This window comes from Rhipicephalus sanguineus, chromosome 1, assembly GCF_013339695.2.
Source record: "Rhipicephalus sanguineus isolate Rsan-2018 chromosome 1, BIME_Rsan_1.4, whole genome shotgun sequence".
NCBI classification, from domain to species: Eukaryota; Metazoa; Arthropoda; class Arachnida; order Ixodida; family Ixodidae; genus Rhipicephalus; species Rhipicephalus sanguineus.
Window position 1 is genome coordinate 270,477,159 of NC_051176.1, and position 19,986 is coordinate 270,497,144.

Consider the following 19,986-nt stretch of genomic DNA (forward strand, 5'->3'; position numbering starts at 1 on the left):
ATGAAGTGCTCAAAGTCATGACGCGCGCTGACGTACGTAGCTCTTACCCTGTTGTCATCCCCCCCCCCCCCCGTCCGGTGTCGCTTTCAGCTCGCTCGCTGGGACAAAAGGAGAGGGAAAGCGCTTAGGTTGCATGACAAATCCCTGTAACTCCGCTTGCACTTGACGGATTCTAAAAATTTTTGTGGCAGTCGATTCGTGAGGGCAATGAACACCGATAGTGAGGTCATTACATGATTACTTGGAAAAGTGTTGCAGGGCCCCTTCAAGAAAGCTTTCTGCCTGAAGGATGAACTTACCTGAACCACATTGGCTGATATTCAATGCCCTGTTCTTCCCTCTGCTTCCGCCGTTCCCTCTGGTTCTGCTCCAACTGAGACTTTACTGCTTCAGCTGCAGCAATGTTGCCCTCCTCCAACAGCCTGTAATCATACACAATGACATCCCAGTAAGTGCAAGATCTCAAACAACATTTGGTTATGAAACATTCTGAAGCTTTTTCTCGAAGGGACCCTCACCAGGTTCTATCGCAAACTTTGGTCATAATTGTAAAGTGGGAGCGTTTCACCCAAACAAGTTTTCATATCGGTTCATTAGTGGAGAAGTTAACTGTCATGCTCCATGCCACCAGGACGCAAGTGTCCTCGTAAATAGAGACACCTTCCCCCTTTTGCCTGGAGTAACGTCCGCAAGCAATATTCCTTCCCCGACTCCTCCTATATTGGAGCCAAGGGACCACCTCACATTCACATAGCAAACCCAACCTCTTCATTTTTTTTTTCACTTCATTTTGCTGTAATGCTCACTGACAGTGGTGGAATTGCACATTCCGTATGGGATGATTAACTGAAAAGGTCCATTCAGGAATATATTGATATCTTAATTACCGCAAACAAGTTCAATATATTTACAAGGACGACAAAGCTCGATTAATACTAGCAGATATATATGTTCTTCACCCAATTTTAACTTCAAGAATAACTAATGAGCACTGAATTCCATGCAGTGGAATGATAGAACATATACTCTAACTACACCTAAGGATAAAATGTTCCCAAAACTAAACATGAACTGTAGACTCACCCAAAAATTCTGAAAAATAAGTTGATTACAGCATTCAAGTATGTTTCTCTTATTCAAAATTCTAAGTGCTGTGCCCAAGTACGCTTGTCTGATCACCGATGCACAACTCTAGCCATGGCTGAAATAATTTGAGAACATGAAACATGAAAAATTCTGCTGTTCGACAAAATTAAACATCCACTGGCTGGTCGTGCCATCTCCTCAGTAGTTGGTTAATGTAAAGCTTTACGACAACCTTAGAGCCTATTAGTGTTGCTTGTGTCCTTCATTTCCAACATGGCAGACTGCTGTAAATGCCCACATTTTCTAAACGATGCAGAAATTCTAAAGCTTTTATTAACTTCATTCAAAGGACTACTATGTTTGACTGCGAGGTGTCTTCAAGGAGGCCATGACAGCAACAAGGAGGCCATGTTGTCAGAGAAACAAATACCATAATTTAAAAAATTTGCAAAGTCCTAGTTCATTTGTTTTACTTTTTCAGATTTAGAAAACTATTGAATGTTCAGCAACGTATTGACAATAAATGACATTTGAAATGAAAGCCTGCTAATGTGTTACTTAGACAGAAATTGAATATGTTGCACATCAGAAATACAACCAGCACACAAAGGGTTAAGGAAATTGCTAACGCACAGACACAGGAGACAGAGCTGCAGAAGTAGAAGCGGTACCTTTGGTCTGGCCGGAACCTTGAATCAGTTGGAGGCAACAGTTTGGCCATTTGTGGGTCAAGTTCATTCAGTTCAATGGCGAACCGTGTAAAACCATAGTACAGCTCATAGTCTTCAGGCATTGTTCCTTGGTTGGCAAAAGAAAAACGAAATGGATATTTGTAGACACCAACACTATGAATTTGTAACACAACATGTCTCAAGATTTTAACAAGTACCTGGTGTAAAGGCACTTATTGTAATTGCTCAAAATGAATATCCGTGTACGGTGCTTCGCACAGGTGAAAGAGCTCAAGCAAAAGTTAATTTTTTCTTTTGAAAGTGCCACCAAAATCTTTGTTCTCTTCTGATGACATCACTATCAGCACAGTGACAAAGTGAGTGGAATCGCAATTTGGCCATAAGCAGCTCTGTGGAAACTTGCTATGCAAGCTGGCCCCATCCAAAACGAGGACACTAACACAGGTTTCCATAAAACCAAAGGATAGGCGATGCCTTGCGCACACTAGGATTATAGCAAAAGGAAAGAAAACAGATGAGCCTGCACGGCAAAATATTAAAGACGATAGTCTTTCTTGGGGAACTTAAACGCAGAAATTTTGGTCTGTCTGTCTTTCTGTCTTTCTGTTTGTCGGCACGTCCCTCGATTCAGCCACTCGGCCAAAGTTGAACCACTTGCCCAAGGGCCAGCCGTCTTGAACTGGTACGGCTGTTCATACTTGTGAACGTTGTCGATCAAAAAGTAAATATCATGCATATCTGAGGTGCAACATCACTAGGTAAGTATTAGGTGGCGTGTTCCTTTAATAGAAAATGCATACATACGTAATTTTAAGGACCCTAGTTTCTTAAGCTGCGCTGAAAATGCATAAGAATGGAAGCTTGAGCGAGTTGGTATGCGTTCATCTTTGTTGAAACAGCGCTCACTAGACGACGACGAAGTAAAAGAAGGCACAGGACAGGCAGAGCCTGTCCTGTGCCTTCTTTTACTTCGTCGTCGTCTAGTGAGCGCTGTTTCAACAAAGCTGAAAATGCGACTGCGCTGAAATTTGCCTTCCTCCGCGCCCTTCGCACGAGCTCATTGTTGTGTTTCGGTTTCGGTTCTGTTGCACTGTACGAATGCCATGGGTTGGTGTTGAAAAACTTTAGTTTTGAGAAGGCCAAGAACGTGAAAAAAAATATTTAAAAAATGAAAAAGCAGCGTTGTGGGCGGCCTTCAGGCTGCCGGTTGTGGGCGCCGCTCTGGCGTTCCTGTTTTACCCAGGCGACGTGTAAATAAAAGAGTGTGTGGAGAGTACTCGTTGAGTGCGGACGTTTCTCTGCTTCAGCGCTTCGCGCCAAACCGCGTTTTCGGGCTGGCTGGCGTCCCCGCCGGTCGCGTTGGTCACCGCCGGTCTTCGCCTGCTGCTGCGCCGGGACTACCAGCACGCAACACAGCACTCATGTTTCCCGACGTATTGCCAGATGGCGTCCATATCTCACACAGCGCCTCTTCTATCGTCTTTACACGACATTTGCAGCGAAGCACGCAGATACGCGGCCAATTTTATGGCTTGAAATGTCTGTTGATGCTTGGTTAACACCAAATCATTATGAATAATTCTTGAGGAAGTGTGCTTTATAATATAGTGTTCTAGAAATGCTATTTAGTGCAACAAAGCTGTGAGCAGTGCTCGAGGAGCGCTGAACACAACTTGGGGTCCTGTGAAGAAAAAGTTTCGAATTCAAATCTTGCTTCCCTCCACCCCCTTCTAGTTAAAAAATGGTTCAGCCCCTGTTAAACTTTGAAATGAACAAATAACCTCTAAAACTGATTTACGTTCGCTTGCACAACCCAAGAATAAGGACAGGAAAACCGCTTAAACTTATTTTGTACAAAAACTCAACCGCATTCTTAAGCAGCGTGAATAGATTTTAAAATAAGTGAGGTAGATGTTCTGGATCTTTAGATCAATAGTAGTTAAAAGAAAATCACATAACGAAAACATGCCCCAGAGAAGCAATATGCCAGAAACAATATACTATATATCATTTCTATTACATTTAGCATTCAGTTTACATAAAAGCATGATCAAACAACAGCAACCCATCTTAGTAAGCAGTGTCTGTACACAAGAGGTATTCGGTGAAAAACGGCATTCCATGGAAACAGACTTGTAGATTTTTAACAAATAAATATCGCTCAAAATGCGACACTGTGAAAAGTCCTATGGGACGGGAATCCTCTTCCTTATCAATGGCAGAAGTTGTGTAGCTGCATCAAGCCAACATGCTTGAACTACACTACAGAAGCAGCTGTCTCTGTGATGCTTAGCCCGTAAACTGTGAGAGGCACTGTTTTCCAACCGTGCAGCTTAAGCTAGAAGTCACTCCAAATTTTGCAAATAGTCAACTCTTATGGCTCATGCACAACTAACATCATAGAAAATGTACTAAAGGAGAAGAAGCCACATTGGCAGATTACACTTTTGGAAGTGAAAACACCTTCCTGTGACTGGAGGCTTGGTATACAGTCAACTGCCGATTTTTCGGACGCCCGATTTTCCGGACATGCTCGAAAATTCGGACACTATCGCGGCACCGTCACCAGCCCCATAGACGTCAATGTATAAGAACGTCCGAAATTTCGGACGCTGAAACTCTTCGGTGTCCGATTTTTCGGACTTTCTGCCCGAATTGTGGGTCCGAAAGGCATTAATTGGAGCCCTCACCTCTGCCGCGTCAATCATCTCTTAGGTTTGAACCAGCGCGTACGCGAGTCGATCTGTGTGCGACAGTAGCAGAGTCCGAAAGTCAGCTTTGCCGCAATGCCGAAGCGTTATGGGGTGAAGCAGACCAGAAATTCAAAGGGGCCGCTATCGCGGCGCCGTGCGGCGATGTTACGGATAAGCAGCGGAAATGGACGGAGGCGTGATGGCGGCAGCTGGCAAACGCTCCGGTACGACTTAATCGCTGACAACCCTTACGATAAGCATCCTCAGTTAACTGCTCGGTAGTGCTCGTGGCCTAGCGCAGTTGCATGCGTACTGCACGCATTTAATAGGCGAGAGCCCAAATGCGCCGCGCCGCCATTCCTGCTGCCTCTTTGTGCGAGACCGCTAAGTGCGCCGCATAGACGCGTTGCCTACGCGGACAAACCCAGCTCGCCATTGCAGCGCCCGTGTGCGGTCAAGAACTAAGTGCACATCACGAACCCTTTCATGATAAATGCGTGCGTACGATACAGCAACAGTAAAGTGACGGCGTCAGTTTAGTTGGCGATGTACTGCACACAACTAGAAACGATCGGCTTGATACGGCAGCAAATGCTGCGTATCAGCGGCGATTCGGCGATGTGTGTGCGCATATGCGCACACGCATCGGGGAATGCCGGACGAGTCGTCCGCACTTCCGCCACAGTCTTTGTGTTCCGCGTCATCGTTTAGAAACGCTTCATGCGAGATAGCCGTAATCTATTCCGCGCTTTGCAGTTATCAGCGGCGCTCATCACGAGATGTAAAAGTGGCGGTTGGCACGTACGTAGTTAAGCGGGGTTCGCGGCAGGTACCGAATGTATTTGCGAGAGCCTGGGCGCGCACTAAAATGCCTGATAATTGTACTGGGAGGCATTAAAAGCTATTTCGGACGTGGCTGTGGCGATTTGACCGCTTAAGCGGAATAAAAAAGCATGAATTTGTTTTTTCGGACTGCCCGATTTTTCGGACGATTTCGCGGTCCCTAGGGAGTCCGAAAATCGGCAGTTGACTGTACCATAAACAATGTGAAAATATAAGATGGGAAACGACGGCACACATTTAGCAATTTAGGCATCGGCTCCCTGTAATGTAAACATTTTTGGCAAGATCTGCCTGAAGCTAGTCATTTTTTTTTATAACAGGGGAATACATTACATTTGAACACTAAAAAAAAAGACACCTGGCCTGACATCTTTTGTCAACTTTTTAATGTACATAAATGACCTAAATGTCTGCAGACACAATAAAATCTAGTCATGATTGGTGTAATTGATGCAATGGTTGGCCACACAATTTTGGAACTCACTGTTGAGCCCTCCTCTCTGCTAATATACTTTTTTTTAATACTTAAAGGGGAACCAGCCCTTGGGCTTGGTGCTAAAAAAACATTCGACAAACAGCAAACACTGCTGTGAACAGTTGAGCCAAATTTCGTAGCTGGCGCACGAAGTTGCCACTTTCTCAAGTGCCCTCTCTTCAGTGGGTGGGGCACCAGCTGTAAGGTGTCAAACAGCTGAATGCTGATATCGGCTGACCGCTGATGTAAATCAGGAGCAGCATTTGGAATCAGATATGCTTTTTGCCACAGGGTGTCACCACGTACCGGCGCTGCGCTCTATAGTGAGCTAAAATTGCACAGCAGCAATACTAGTGCACACAAGAATCGTAACGGGAGACAGCGACCACGTTTCATGACGCATGCTCAAGGTAATGACACGCGCTGATGTCGATTCCTTTCTCCATGTCATCCCTCTTTGCGTAGCTTCCAGCGTGCTCGTCGGGATCAGAGGAGAAAGTGCTTAAAGTGTGCGAAAAATCCACGTAACTCCGTTTATTCTTGATGGACTAGAGACATTTTTGCAACAATCGATTTGGGAAGCAATAAACTCTGATACTGAGGTCATTCGAAGATTACTTCGAAAAGTGGTTCAGGACCCCTTTAAAAAATGGAGAGAGAGAGTGTTAGGCAGCATAATGTGTCAGCCAACTGGGTTCCAGACACACTGAGACGATGATGCTGATGGTGGCAAACATGCCTTGGTATTTTTACCATCAGCACTGCCATTCACAAGGGCACTGGTTAATAGTAATACAGTGACTACCCAGAACTCATACTCGGCATTCCTCAGCAATGTTCCCTTAACTCTTTCGTGACTGCGCCTATAGAACGTGGGTCACCGGTGACCCGAATGCGCTGAGCGTTAATTAAAAAACATGGGCGCTCCTAGCAACTAATTGCACCATGTATAGCACATTCTGTAAGCACTAATGTTTCGATTCCTGCGTAGTTCATTTTTTTTTCCCGAGCGGCGACGATTTTTAACAGCGACTCAGAGATAGTGGCTCGCATGGTTCGTTCTCGAAAATGGCTGACAACCCCAAAGCGAGACCCTCTCGGAAATGTTGCTCCTTGTACGATTCTGTTGCATCTGCAAGCAATTTTTCTGCTGTTTCTAGCAGAAGTGACTCTGAGGATGATATCAAATCATGGAAATATAGTTCGGATGATAAACCATAGAATGAGCCCGGATCATAGTCAGGTGTTGATCAGTGCATTACACTTTCTGGCACATCGATTTTTTCACTTCGATTGAAATGTTGTGAGGACGTTGACACTATTATATATCTCCTATTTATAATGCCTCAACAGTATATGGTGAAGATTTGGTGGCATCATCTTCAGCCAGTAGAGAGTAATGTTCAGCCCAAGATGGGCACTTGGCCGTGTCCTCAGAGTGGTGTTGCGCAGTGAAGCAATATGTGTCACAAGGAAAATCGGCGTTTTTGGCATCTTTTTCACAGCAAAAGTAATAAACAGGATTTGTGTTAACAAAAATTAGTGTGCGTGGTTGCCAATTCTGCAGTCTTATGCCGAGGATGATGGTTCTTGGGAAATAGTCACGGCCATAGAGATGGTGAATATCATTTTCCTGCTGCCCTATATCAGCATTGTCAAGCTTCCATGGCTACATGTCCCCAAAACAAGAACATTCAGAACAAATCGTACTGATTGACGAAGCGGAGAAAATGCAAAAAATGCTATGAGATCAAGAAACTTGACGACCGGACAAATGCCACCTGTAACGGCTGTTTTGCCTAGCAGCACAGTGACCTTAGAAAAAAAATTTCTTTTTACATCTTAGAGCTTTCAGACATGGCTCCACCTATTTCGATAGTGTCAGACATTCAAATGTGAAGACTTTTTTGAAGCTTACAAGTTTAGAATATTTTTATCATGTGCGGTGAAGCCATACGTTAGGATGTTTTGTTGCCGTGTCCAGTCCTACCTTTTGGTATCTGAATTTTGTTCTGTGCTGCTATTTAGCATAACCTGCTAAAATACCTATGGATCAATCCAAATTTATTCCTCCTCTTAATCATATTTAATGTATTACTTTTTCTGGAAAATTTGTAAAGGGAAAAAATATAGCCATGCAACCTGCTGGAACAATGTAGTTTTCACTGGGCAGTCAAAAAAAAAGGTAACGCATACGCTTTTTGAGCTAGATCATTCAAACTTAGCTCTAATATAGAAAACTGTTGAGCAAATATTTTGTATATTTCCGATTATCTTTCTTTTCTTTTTTCGTTCATGCTGGGAGCACTACATTAAAAATGTTCTATGCAATGTTCAATAAATCTTGTTTTTCATAAATATTCTTGCATATTACACCCTAATATTAATTTTTTTAAGTAACACCATTAAAAAGTACACTTAGCTTTATATTGATATATAATATTACACTGTATCTATCATACTACTCATAACAAAAAATAATTACTAAAGCATACAAAATGTGGCAAATTTTCCCATGGTCACGAAAGAGTTAAAACAAAGCCTATCTTTAAATCTACACGGATGTGAAATAATGCGTCCAAAATTAATACAGCAGAATCTCGTTAAACAGCACCTAAAGGGACCAGGATAAAATGTTACATTCAGCAGGAATTTCATTTACTGAGAAATATGTATAGGGTTATCTGTTTCCTAATAATATAGCCTCCTTACCAGGCCTCCAGATGCACTTTGCTGCAGGGGCGACACCGCAGTAAATGGCTTCGGTCCACTGTCCTGAGAGGTTGCAAATGACATCTCCCTGCTTGTTGACCACAGTTCCAAAAACTTCATGGCGTTTGTCAGACCAATAGCTGGCCTATAGCAAGTCAAAATAATGCAACAGATCAGATGCTTCAAGCACTGGCCACAGAGAGAGTTGGAGAGCATTCTCATATACAAGTTTCAGAGATAAGCAAGAAAGAAAGCAATCAGTTCCAAAATCATTCCAATATCACTATGCATATGTAATAACTTCATATAACTGTAATAGTATTGTGCACACTGTACAGATATGTGTTTTAGCCCCCCTGTTAAAATAATTGGGTGCACATCATATTTCGACAAAATAGTTCCCTGAAATTGAAAAGGTTAACCGACTTGCACATGCATGGATGTGTGTGAGCCACCCACATTATCTGAGGAGAGGAAAAAAGCAGCTTGCTGCAGAAGCTAAAGCAAAGTGGAATTAGCTAAACTGATTCAGAGCTGTAGCCATCAGCTGCATCACTAAAGCATTTTGGCCCACCAACATTATTTGCTAAAGAAGCATATATATTTTCAATTAGTGTTGGAACTACTATGAAAAAGCTAGAGAGGCACATTTATGCCTTGAAAAAACAACACTTGCTAATGCATAACTGAAATTAAAATTAAATTGGGCAGTTTTATGTAGCAATATCATGATACAATTACGATCATGGTTTTGGCATATAAAAACCCACTGAGATATGTTATGGGATATGATATGTTATACAGAAGAGGGTTACGTAAGGTAAGACAAGAAATGTAGCAAGAAGCTGCACCTTTACAAAAGTCAATTTGCAGGTCACATCATGGGACAGGTCTCGGATTGTCATTTCACCGTACTGATCCACCCACCGCTGGCCACTAAAGATGTTGTGCACACATGTGGTCACCTTGTTCCATTGGTAGTGACTTCCAGAGCTAAATAACAGAGATGAAAGAAGAAAACTTACAGATCCCATAGTTTTGTGGGGAATCGGTGTAAGTGAAGCTTCAATGAGTCAACAAGTCAAGACACAATAAGAAGTACGTAGCGATTTTTGGCAACAAATGCATCCTGTAACTTGCTCATAGCAGTTACCAGATGTGATGGTACACTGCACATAGCAAAGCTAAGTTTCATTCAGGTGAAATATTCTTGAGCAACCATTTCCAATGATATCATCGTCTCTGCACCAGATAAATTGAAGCAGATGGCCACAAGCATTCCTGGCACTGTGCAAAGATAGCAATCTTGGTGCATCAAAAATAAGTGCTGTCAGCTGGAACCGCATGGTTTGTTATGAGCAAAAGTGCAATGCAGCAGCAAATGCTAGTGCTGCAACCAACGTGAGAGCATCCCAATGAATGGAATGGTTAAGCATGTCCACAGCATGGCAAAACTTCCATGATGCTGCAGATGCTACCAGCAGGTTCCAATGCATGTGATGCATGGAAGGCGATGCTATCTGATAGTTTTGTGGGGAACCAAGCTTTGTGCCACATGACTGAACCCTCACTAAAAAGTGAGGGTTCAGTCATGTGGCACAAAGCATATATGTATATTTGCATGTACAAAAGTGCATGCAAATATACATGGCATCCCAACACGTGAGGAGATATTCTTGGGGCTAGAGCAACAACAGCCAACGACGACCATTACAGGGATGACACATCAAATTGCTGAGAAGTGTGCAAAGAAAGCGTTGGGTTTAAAATGAGTGCAAAGAATGCTAGCAAGTGTGAGCAACACTTTACCTCAACAACTCGAGGTGAACAGAGCCCACTGGGAGGATCTCCATAGACTTTCCCCAAAATTTGGTTTTGATCCTAACATCTGTGAAAAAACACGAAGAAATAAAATTTATATCACATGAACAGATGCTTAACAATTGAGAAAAATAATACCCTGAAAGTGAAAGAAAAAAAATTCAGGCTGGCTGGAACACCTACCTTGCCAAAACTTGTAGTTCTTAGACTCAGCATAGCAGGCAGAAACAGGTGGATGGTGGTTCACCTGAAACAAATCATTAACAGCCTATTAGCACTTTGTTTGTCTCTTAATGCAATAATATTTCATGAGAAAATGTGAAGCCAAAATCCTTGATAATTTCACGTCTGGAGACTTCCTTCAGATTGACACAGCTTCCTGATTCTTTACAAGATATTAACGTGACTACAGTGGAACCTCGTTAATGCGTACCTGCCGGGAACGCCGCATAACTACGCACTAAACGGTAGTACACATTAACCACCAAGTAAAAATTTACATCTCCTCGCATACGCCATCGCCGCCAGCAAAGAAATAAATACAGTGCTACAGCAAATATTGCCTAAAGTACCCGCTGCAAAGCCTTTTCTTTCTTTTTCCCAAACTGGAGAAAAGATTCTGGTACTCTCGCACGACCGTCTGATAGTGCCGATAGCACGCGGTGCCGACGCCAAGGAGCATTTTGGAAAGAACGGACAGTATCGGCTTTCCGCGATATATGTGAGTGCGTCTGTACCGCGATCTGCTACTAAACGAAAACTGACACAGTTCCAGTGAAACGCGGTACGGCTGCGTGGAGCCTATCGTCTCCTGGCTAGTTGCGTGCAGCGCGTCGCCTTCTCGGCTCACGGCCTTACTGCCGGGCCGTTTGCTGTACCGCACGCGCGCATTTGTCGTGGGAGTGTTCTTCGTACCCACTTCGCTCCAGACCGTGCACAGATGCGGCGATGAGCACAGATGAGCTTGTTCGGTTAACGCGGCGATGACGAACTTCCTGCAAGCGATGCGCACTCCGCGACGCTCTAGCGGTCCTGGCAGCGGACGGAAGCGCGTTTCGGTGGTCGCCCAATAAAAACGTGCAGTATGGTTACAACAGCGCTACGCTTGCTGTACCGTACGCGTGCGTTTAGCATGATAGCGTCTATGCAAAGAGGTTTCTCGTCGCCCACGACGAGCAACGCTCAACTCCGCAACAGCGAGCTGCCTTCGTTTCTACAAAGCGGCGCGCGCTTTGAACACGGTCCCGCACAACGAGGCGGCAGCGATCGGCGGCCCAGCGCGTTCAGGTTGTCGCCTATTAAAAGCGTGCAGTAGGCTTAAAGCAGTGCTGCGCCGCACGCGTGCCCGAACAGATATCTGAAGATACTTATTGTGATAAGGTTGTCGGCGATAAGTCATGCTGGCGCGTTCGCCGGTGGCCGCCGCCTCACCTTCGTTCTTTCCCGATGCTTACCCGCAAAGGCATCGCCGCAATCGCGCGGAAGTCGGAATCGGTGATCGACCGATCTACGCACTTTTCGAAAAGACTGAAAACCTTTGGCGGCACATTGTGGCGTCGGGAAGTTCAGCGGCGCAGTAAAATTTTATGGCACAAGACGTTATCGCGGTACGCAGGGTACGCACTAACCGGTAGGCGTAGGGTGAAGCACAACGGCTTAAGCGGTCAGCGAATGCATTAGGCTCTATGAGACTCGGTCGGGGATTCGTCGCAACTACGTTTTAACCGTTAGTACGCTTAAAGCGGGTACGTATTAACGAGGTTAGACTGTATGTGGGCTAGTTAGAAGATATATTTTTGACCAAATGAACAAACAGCATTAACCTCAGAACAAGAAACAAGAAGAGACATGTCTTGTCTCATTACATGGCCTTATTTAAATGCTGTTTGTTCCCTACATATAATAAACAGACATCCAAGGCACGTCTTAAAGGGAATGCTCAAGGCCATACAGAAAATCCTTATCACCTGCTCTGCAATGAACCGGAAACCCTTGTCCTCTCGAATGCATTCGTAAGTTTCTCCAAGCAATGGGTTGAAAGGTTTGTGCCCAGCTCGATGATAGGATGAGCTGTAGCCGGAGACAGCAAAGGCAGCTATGCACACCTAAAACAGAAGTCAATCAAAGCATACTTGTTTAAAATATACATAAAAAAGTCTGCAATAGACTCAAGGATGTGAAGCCAATAAATTAAGATGCATGCTAATTACCTAAAATTTGTCCATATAAAAAGCAGCTACAGTCGACTTCATAAATTCAACCCTGACGGGACCAACGAAACTGGTCAAGCTATCCAGAAGGCCAAATTAAACAACAAGCAGAAAAAACGCCAAAACACAAAACCAATTCATCGGGCAGTATTTGCACCAAATTCTAACATGGCGCGAGTTGAATAAGTACCCATTTTGATAAGTTAAACATAAAAAAAAAACGAATGGAAAAATGACAGCACTCCAAAGAAATCGAATGTACAACCAATTTTTTTAGTAAGAAATATACACCATGACTTCGATTCTGACAACAGAAAAGACCAAACTAGTGAACTTTACCTCAATCAATCAATCAATCAATCAATCAATCAATCAATCAATCAATCAATCAATCAATCAATCGATCAATCGATCAATCAATCAAATCTTATAAATACTAGATATGAAAAATGTGTACATAATGCTTGAACCAATGGCCAAAAGGCTAGTTTCCAGTCCCAGGTAAACTGCATTGACAAGTACAAGTCAGAGGATTGAACTTAATGTGTAAACAGAACAAATCCCAAGGTGAGATACATAAAAAATAATACTTTCATAATACAATTACTAATTTCTCATAAACATTAAAGGAAAGAAAAATGAAATGCAAATGACGACAGTATGTTACTTTACATACAGTCCATAGTGTGTTTGATATTCTGCATTTATCAAATGAATCCGCAACCACTGCCTCCTGCTGCAACAATCACTACTGGGATGGTAAAAAGACATGGTGAAAAAAAAAAAAACTTGGTAATATTGAGATACAAATTAATGACCTGCATATGCAGAAAGACTATAACAAACCTAGGCATTCCTTGAATTTTCAAACCTACAGTATACACTACTAGAAATGTCGCAACACACAGCAACTTAGCAAGTGAATGTTAATTTTTATTATGCTCTAAATGAACTTGAACAAGTGTATTTCTAGGTCTTTTATCTGAAAATGACAGCACCTGCTTGCAAATACAATTATTTTATCTGGACTCAAATCTAGTTAGTATCTTCCATTTCTTTCATTTCATTTCACAGCCATGATAAAATAAGACAGAGGCAAGGGGTCAGTCTTCATAGAGAACATACTGCATAAAAATATCCATGAAGGAAGTCCTATGTAATTATTGTTTCTGAAGGCAAGACTAAATCTTGTAATAAAAGTTAATGAGAAGTGTGAGGCTGAGAAGCCAACAAAGACAATTCTATAGTTAAAATTGCTCTCGTGAATAGAACAGTATTTCCAAGGCAAAATTTTTGCTTTTCAAAAATGTGTGCCACATGCAGTATTAGCCTACATTATTTCATGTGGCAATATCAAATGAACTATTAGAAAAACTATTACTATTGGACAAACTAGCCATGTTTTCCAGGAAATTCATGCAGCCAAGCATGGACTCACCATTCGTTCAAAATGGTCTTCAGTTGAAGCAGCTTTATCTAACAGATCGCTGTATTCCAGTTCTTCACACAGCCTCTATAAAAAATAAAACAAAAACAAACATAAACCTTTAAAGATTTTCTGCACCGAAGTTAATCAGAAGCAATAAAGATGGCAGATGACACATGTTAGTAGTTCTAACACTGGTGTATGCAATGATCAGTGTGGTAGTAAATCATAACAATAGTAATGGTGTTGGGCCTAAATATTTTGAATAATTGTGTGAACAATTGAATGAGGTCAAATAAAAAAAAATCCTTTTGATAATTTCTGGCTAACATACCATTAAAGCATCATGGCACCTATATGAAATTTTTTCATTTTCTTTCTTGCTTTGTGTTGCTCTTGGAACTTGACATCTTTTGGCTTGATTCGAAGCAGTGAATAATAACCACGAACATAATGTAACCCAAGAGTGCAGTCTGGTACCACAATTACATATTCACAACACATTGCAGGTTAATGACTTCTGGTTCATCTGACGCATAAAATGAAGTCAGCAGAAAAACAGCATACGGTGTATCCTCACTTTTGTTAAGCATATGGTGTATCCTCACTACGTGGTGAATGGCAACGGCACAGAGTCATTGCCATGTGCTGATGAATGCTTGCAGGCTCTTGTTCCAAAAGCATTCATGATGCATGAGGAGCAAGGAGCTTTGAAATCAATATTACTGAACCTAAATGAGCAGGCTTCAGCAAAAAAGCTGCAACACCAAAGCTATTGCATATTGTCTGCTATGTTTCTGTTCTACACATTAAATAAGCGAAAATTAAACACACCAGATCAGCAAACAGTACATATTTTAAAAGCTCGAAAACAGTTCTTGGACAGTCAGTAAAGACTAATGATTCTTGATTATGGTCATTGCTTGAATGCAACAAGTAAACAGACGTTATGCTTCAGCATTTGCCTAATTAGAGCGTCAATAACTTGCTACAATGCCCATCGCAAAGGTTGGCCTAGGTGAAGTTGAACACCATCAGAGTGAACTTCTAAAAGCTCTGCATTACCTTTTTGTCGAAGTCTCACAAGTGCTTTGAAATTAGTAAAGTGCCTCTCAGAAATATATTACCAAAGTGACATTTTAAGGAGGCCTAGTACAAGACAAGATATTACATGCAATACACTCCCCTTTCCCATCTGCATTCAAATTATTTTTTTCCAAAGCAGTGGGCCCTGCCTATGGTGCTGCGTTTTATTTTTATTGATTGGGCAAGCACAACCACGTGTAAGTGCACAACTCTCACTTTTGGGAATGCATTATACTGATCAAAATTCAAAAAGTTCCGCTACTACACCCTGTTTAGTTAAATGAGTCAATTAATATACACTGTAACAGCAGGAAGGACTGCACCAATCGAAAATACTGCCCGGAAACTAAACCTCTATCAGCAAACGACAGCTCTCTCTCGGAATCTGCTAAATGATGTCGAAAAGCAGCCAATCACAGCCAGCCCACAGCTCTATTTGAAAAGAGGGTGTTTCCACTTTGCACTCCACATGTGACCGCCACACACTTCAGATGACTATGAAATTCGGCTGAGATGTTCACAACTCCATCCTCTATCTGCAGAATGTGCTTTCCCATATCTTGAGAGGGGTGGTTCAGAGCCCTCTTCAAAAGTATATACCAAAAAACGGAATGGATGCTACTATTGCATCTAGAAAGCTACCACACATATCAGGGCAATGAGAATGCATATAAAGCAGCCGCCTGCACCTTGGTACTTAAACAAGTGCCTGCAAGATACATTGGGCCCTGCATGCACACTTCACAGACGCTACGTGGAACTGCTCTGAGTCATGTGCCATGAGCAATGTTGAATTACAAAAGGCAGCCATTTTTGTGTGCTTCGATGAGACACACTGAACAGCACTGTACAGCTGGACATTTAAAAACACTTTCAATACGGAATTTTCTGTGCAAAAACCACGACCTTACATGCGATAGTGGGGAACACTGGATTATTTTTGACCACCTAAGGTACTACGAGTTAAAGCCAGACATCACAGACACACTGTTTTGCTATAAATCCTGTGCACTGCACAATTTTGAGAATAGTGCTAAATTTGGGGGGGAAAATACAGAGCAGGAAGAAAACTGGAAAAGCAATGGATTAGCTATTAATGCATTAACTATTATTAATGAAAGAGCAGTGCACACCACTGCCAGTACACACATTACACCATCACAAAGAAACCTATCAAAAAGAACTATGTTCTATGAGCTAGATATATATTTTTTTTACTTGTAATCTGACAGGCTCGGCTTCTCAAACAGGTTTGTAAGCAACTTATCAAGTACTCTACAGAAATGTATTAGCGGCATAAATTGAACTGCAAACAAACCACTGTAGACTAGAATGTGTCTACGCATTTAGAACATGCAGGACACCTGTATAATTTAGCATTCTCAGATACAGGACTGTGGAGCTGCAACACGTATAGTGGCCATAGTGGCCCCAAAATAAAGAATTTAGTAGATACCACCGTCAAGTTATTCTTCAGTGCTTGCATTTCAATTTATGCTAACTGTCCATAAGTAAATTTGCTAATAACAACTGCTCTTTATTTTTGAAAATAACTTACTTGTAACATGTTCAGGGGCTCATTGATGGTCACCGGCATGCTCACTTTGGACAAATCCTTGCCAATGTTCTTACACAGTAAGTTCCACAAGCTTGTGTCGCCTGCATCAGGTTTGGGAGCTGGCAGCTTTGAACGGCGCCCTTGAGACATTGGAGGGCGGTCTGTGAGATTGCCCTCAGCACCCGGTGCATATTCAGTGCCATCATCAGACACCTCACTGCAAAAGCTGCCTTCCTCTTCTTCTTCCTCTGAGGAAGAGCTGCTCAGTGACAACTTTTCAGCTGCGTCAAAGAACTCCGATGTTGACAGTGCGGACGAGCTCTCGTGTGACACCGACTGCTGCACAGGTTGATGCACAAGCTGAGGTGAGACATGGGCAAGGTCAGTTAATGTCAAGTTTTTCTACCAAGGGTTCTGCTCAACGGACTAGCAGAACGTTCACACCAAAGCACGTGGCTGATCAAGGATACACACTTCCCACAAGATGCGCATTTTCAATGGAGGCGAAAATGTTTGAGGCCTGTGTACTTATATTTAGGTGCACGTTAAAAGAAATTTCTGGAGCCGTCCACTATGGCGTCTCTCATAATCATATGGTGGTTTTGGGACGTTAAACTTCAGATATTACTATTATTACCCCACAAGATGCCTGGGCCGTCAGGTTATTTAACCTGCCACACCTTGTACAGCAAGCAAAACTATGACATATAGACTATTTTGTTTTGTTTCTTCTTCCAAACTGAAACGTGAATAGTATATTAAAAGCAAGACTCTGCTGTCAGCTTCATTTATTGCAGACCATCTTGTACCTTTAACCACAGTTGAAATAACATTACTGTAAGAGTGTACAAGCAATACAAACATACCCTGAATCACAAAAAAAAAGAGACATTTCCCATACTATAAGCTGCAAAGTGACTTTCTAACGGCATCCCCAAGGTTCCGAAGCTTCAGCAGGCCGGTACAAGTTATTTTCAAGTTTTCACACAGTCAGTTTGGCACTTAGGAGACACAACGAGCAAGCTCAGAGCTTTTGACAGAAGTTGTATGCAGGCTGCAATAATGTCATGTCCCCTGGCAAGCAATTTATGTAAAACTCACCGTTGGCTCATCAAAGCTTTCTGCTGCCGACCCATCAGCTGCTGGGAAAGTTGACGGATCAGTCTCTTCGTGAATCTTCTTTAGGCAGGCACGAAGGTCATAGTTTTGCTGAACTGCCTGGAAGAAAATATTATGCAATATATAGCCGATGTCGACGGAATGTGCAGAAAAAAGAAAAGAAAGCAACTGGGTTCACCTGTGTCAGTGCGTTCTTAAGATTTGCGATCAATGCAGCATTGCTGCCACAGCTGGCAGCACTCTCAGACTCCAAGTGCTGCTTAAGGCGCTCTCTCTCGGTTTGTAGACTGCGCAGCATGGTTCGCAGGCCTGAATGCACTACATATATACACACAAAAAAAAAAGGCCAACAAAGCTGTTAAATCACATGGTCCAATTTTATCATGAAAGCATACGCACCTTCCTTAGCCAGAGAAAGAAACTGCTCCATGTGCTTGAAGACACCTGTAGTGTCGTATGAGCAGTATGCATTGCTGTCAGGCACAGAGCCAACCAGAGTCCCATCAGATGCCAATGAAGGGTGTGAACAACTCAGGTAGCCCATGTCTCGTATCGAAAGCATGGCAGACCCATCCTGGAATCAAAAAAAAAAAATATATATATATATATATATATATATATATTGAAGAATTAATACTTGCATGCAGAACCATGACCAGAGGGTCCTACACATCCTCTTTTATATTCACTCCATGATTGCCATTCTGTTCTTTGAGCAATAATATATAGGCTTTGAACTTACCACTTTGACTGAAAAACGCAATCTAAAATATCAACCAAAAAATGCATATATGGTTCATCCCATATCAAGTGTACCTGGTAAATTTTCGACCATCTCCGATCATGCTGCAAAAAATCGTGCTAGTATATGTGAGTGTGAGAAGTAGTCCGGTAACGGTCACGGACTTTTAACATTTTCAGCACCATAGAGCCATAAGAAAATGCGGGATCAAAATGTTAAACCGCGTCCGGAAATGGCGAATGAGCTGTCAATTATGGGCACGATATCGAATCATCTCGAAAGTGTACACCTAGGATACATCATTTCATCATGCAAACCAGTGGTAAGCGATCACACATCTACCTTTACCTGAAACATCATAAAAACAACTTAAGCAAAGTATATTTTAATTATGCCGTTAATTATTATGCAAGACCATGTATCTTAATTATCAGAAGCCAAACACGATGCCCCAAAACTGTCCTGCAGGCCATCGACTACATTATAATTCTGCCCCTTTGAACTATGAAGCGGTTGAATATTACCTGCCCTTTGATGGTACAAGAGAGAAGATACCATTCCATAATTTTAGCCCTATTGCCATTTTTGACGTTTTATACAGCAGTATTACTAAAATAAGTGACAAGCAGTTGTATGATTTGCATTATTCGCTGCTAAAAAGCCCACGCTGGAATACTGCGCTAACCTGCTATGCAGTGAAGGCGAGGCAAAGGCAAGCTTCCTACAACCTTGTGGTTATTAGGTTATAAAATTTTTTTCTCGCTTAAAACAAAAACTACTCTTTTAAAAGTTCTGTATGTAATACCAACAAAACATACCGTATTTATTCGAATATAGGTCGACCTTTTTTTCCCAAAAATGTTGCCCATAATCAGCTATCGACCTATATTCGTGACCAAAGAATCTCGACCTATATTCGCGATCAAAGCGACCAAAAGCACCGCACCTATGCCATTCAACTGCCGCGCCTGCTGTTCTTCAAGCAGTTCCTGCTACATACGCACATTATATACCATAAAATCTGGTATAAAAACCGTACCCGTTCGCCTTTTCCGACTAAGTAACTAAGAAAAAAAAAGTTATTTGTGCAATAGCTGCACACCGCCTTTTCAAAGCCCCCGCAAAATGCAGCCGCTCCGCCATGTTTGCGCTGGAACCCGTGATTTCCCTAGGTAGGCCGTGAAGTCCCTAGCCCCCTAGCCGTGCTGCCTGCCGACGTGCAGCCGCACTGGCACTGGCCTAAGGCCTCACTCTTTGTTTGTTGTTTGATCTGACGTGACGGTTTCGCATTGCAAATGCGCGGTTGCGACGTGTCACGTCGGTAGCGCTACACAGCTGACTTCAAGCGTCAGTGATACTTTTTGCCGAGAATTCCAGCAATTGTGCCGCTCAGCGCGAGTTCGACGTAAAAGTTGATTAGGGGTTGGCGGAAGCAGCGGGACCGACTGTTCTCAGTGCAATGGATGCGTCGTGCTTTTCGCGCCCCCAGCAACTGGCAGGCCATGACGCCCCTCTTGAAAAAC

At 42.6% G+C, this 19,986-nt stretch overlaps 1 protein-coding gene and 1 long non-coding RNA gene across 7 annotated transcripts in view; both read right to left on the bottom strand.

Annotated features, from left to right (window-relative positions):
- LOC119378957 (oxysterol-binding protein-related protein 6) overlaps positions 1 to 19,986 on the bottom strand; it is a 125,248-nt gene that overhangs the window by 12,901 nt on the left and 92,361 nt on the right. For 4 of the 6 annotated variants that reach the window (XR_005181083.2, XM_049411830.1, XM_037648066.2 and 1 more), the window contains exons 10-21: positions 18,121 to 18,295; positions 17,900 to 18,039; positions 17,704 to 17,820; positions 16,603 to 16,962; positions 13,971 to 14,045; positions 12,290 to 12,427; positions 10,506 to 10,569; positions 10,311 to 10,389; positions 9,353 to 9,494; positions 8,502 to 8,646; positions 1,758 to 1,884; positions 300 to 422 (exon numbers count right to left, since the gene is read on the bottom strand). Coding sequence is in view for 5 of the 6 variants with exons in the window: in XM_049411830.1 (XP_049267787.1) it covers positions 300 to 422; positions 1,758 to 1,884; positions 8,502 to 8,646; positions 9,353 to 9,494; positions 10,311 to 10,389; positions 10,506 to 10,569; positions 12,290 to 12,427; positions 13,971 to 14,045; positions 16,603 to 16,962; positions 17,704 to 17,820; positions 17,900 to 18,039; positions 18,121 to 18,295 (1,685 nt within the window). In the remaining variant the exon portion in view is untranslated. The remainder of the gene's footprint in view (positions 1 to 299; positions 423 to 1,757; positions 1,885 to 8,501; positions 8,647 to 9,352; positions 9,495 to 10,310; positions 10,390 to 10,505; positions 10,570 to 12,289; positions 12,428 to 13,970; positions 14,046 to 16,602; positions 16,963 to 17,703; positions 17,821 to 17,899; positions 18,040 to 18,120; positions 18,296 to 19,986) is intronic. The other 2 variants (XM_037648070.2, XM_037648069.2) reach the window with 2 other exon arrangements.
- The window catches only part of LOC125756859 (uncharacterized), a 75,846-nt gene that overhangs the window by 12,901 nt on the left and 42,959 nt on the right, over positions 1 to 19,986 (bottom strand). The gene's annotated exons all lie outside the window — the stretch shown is intronic.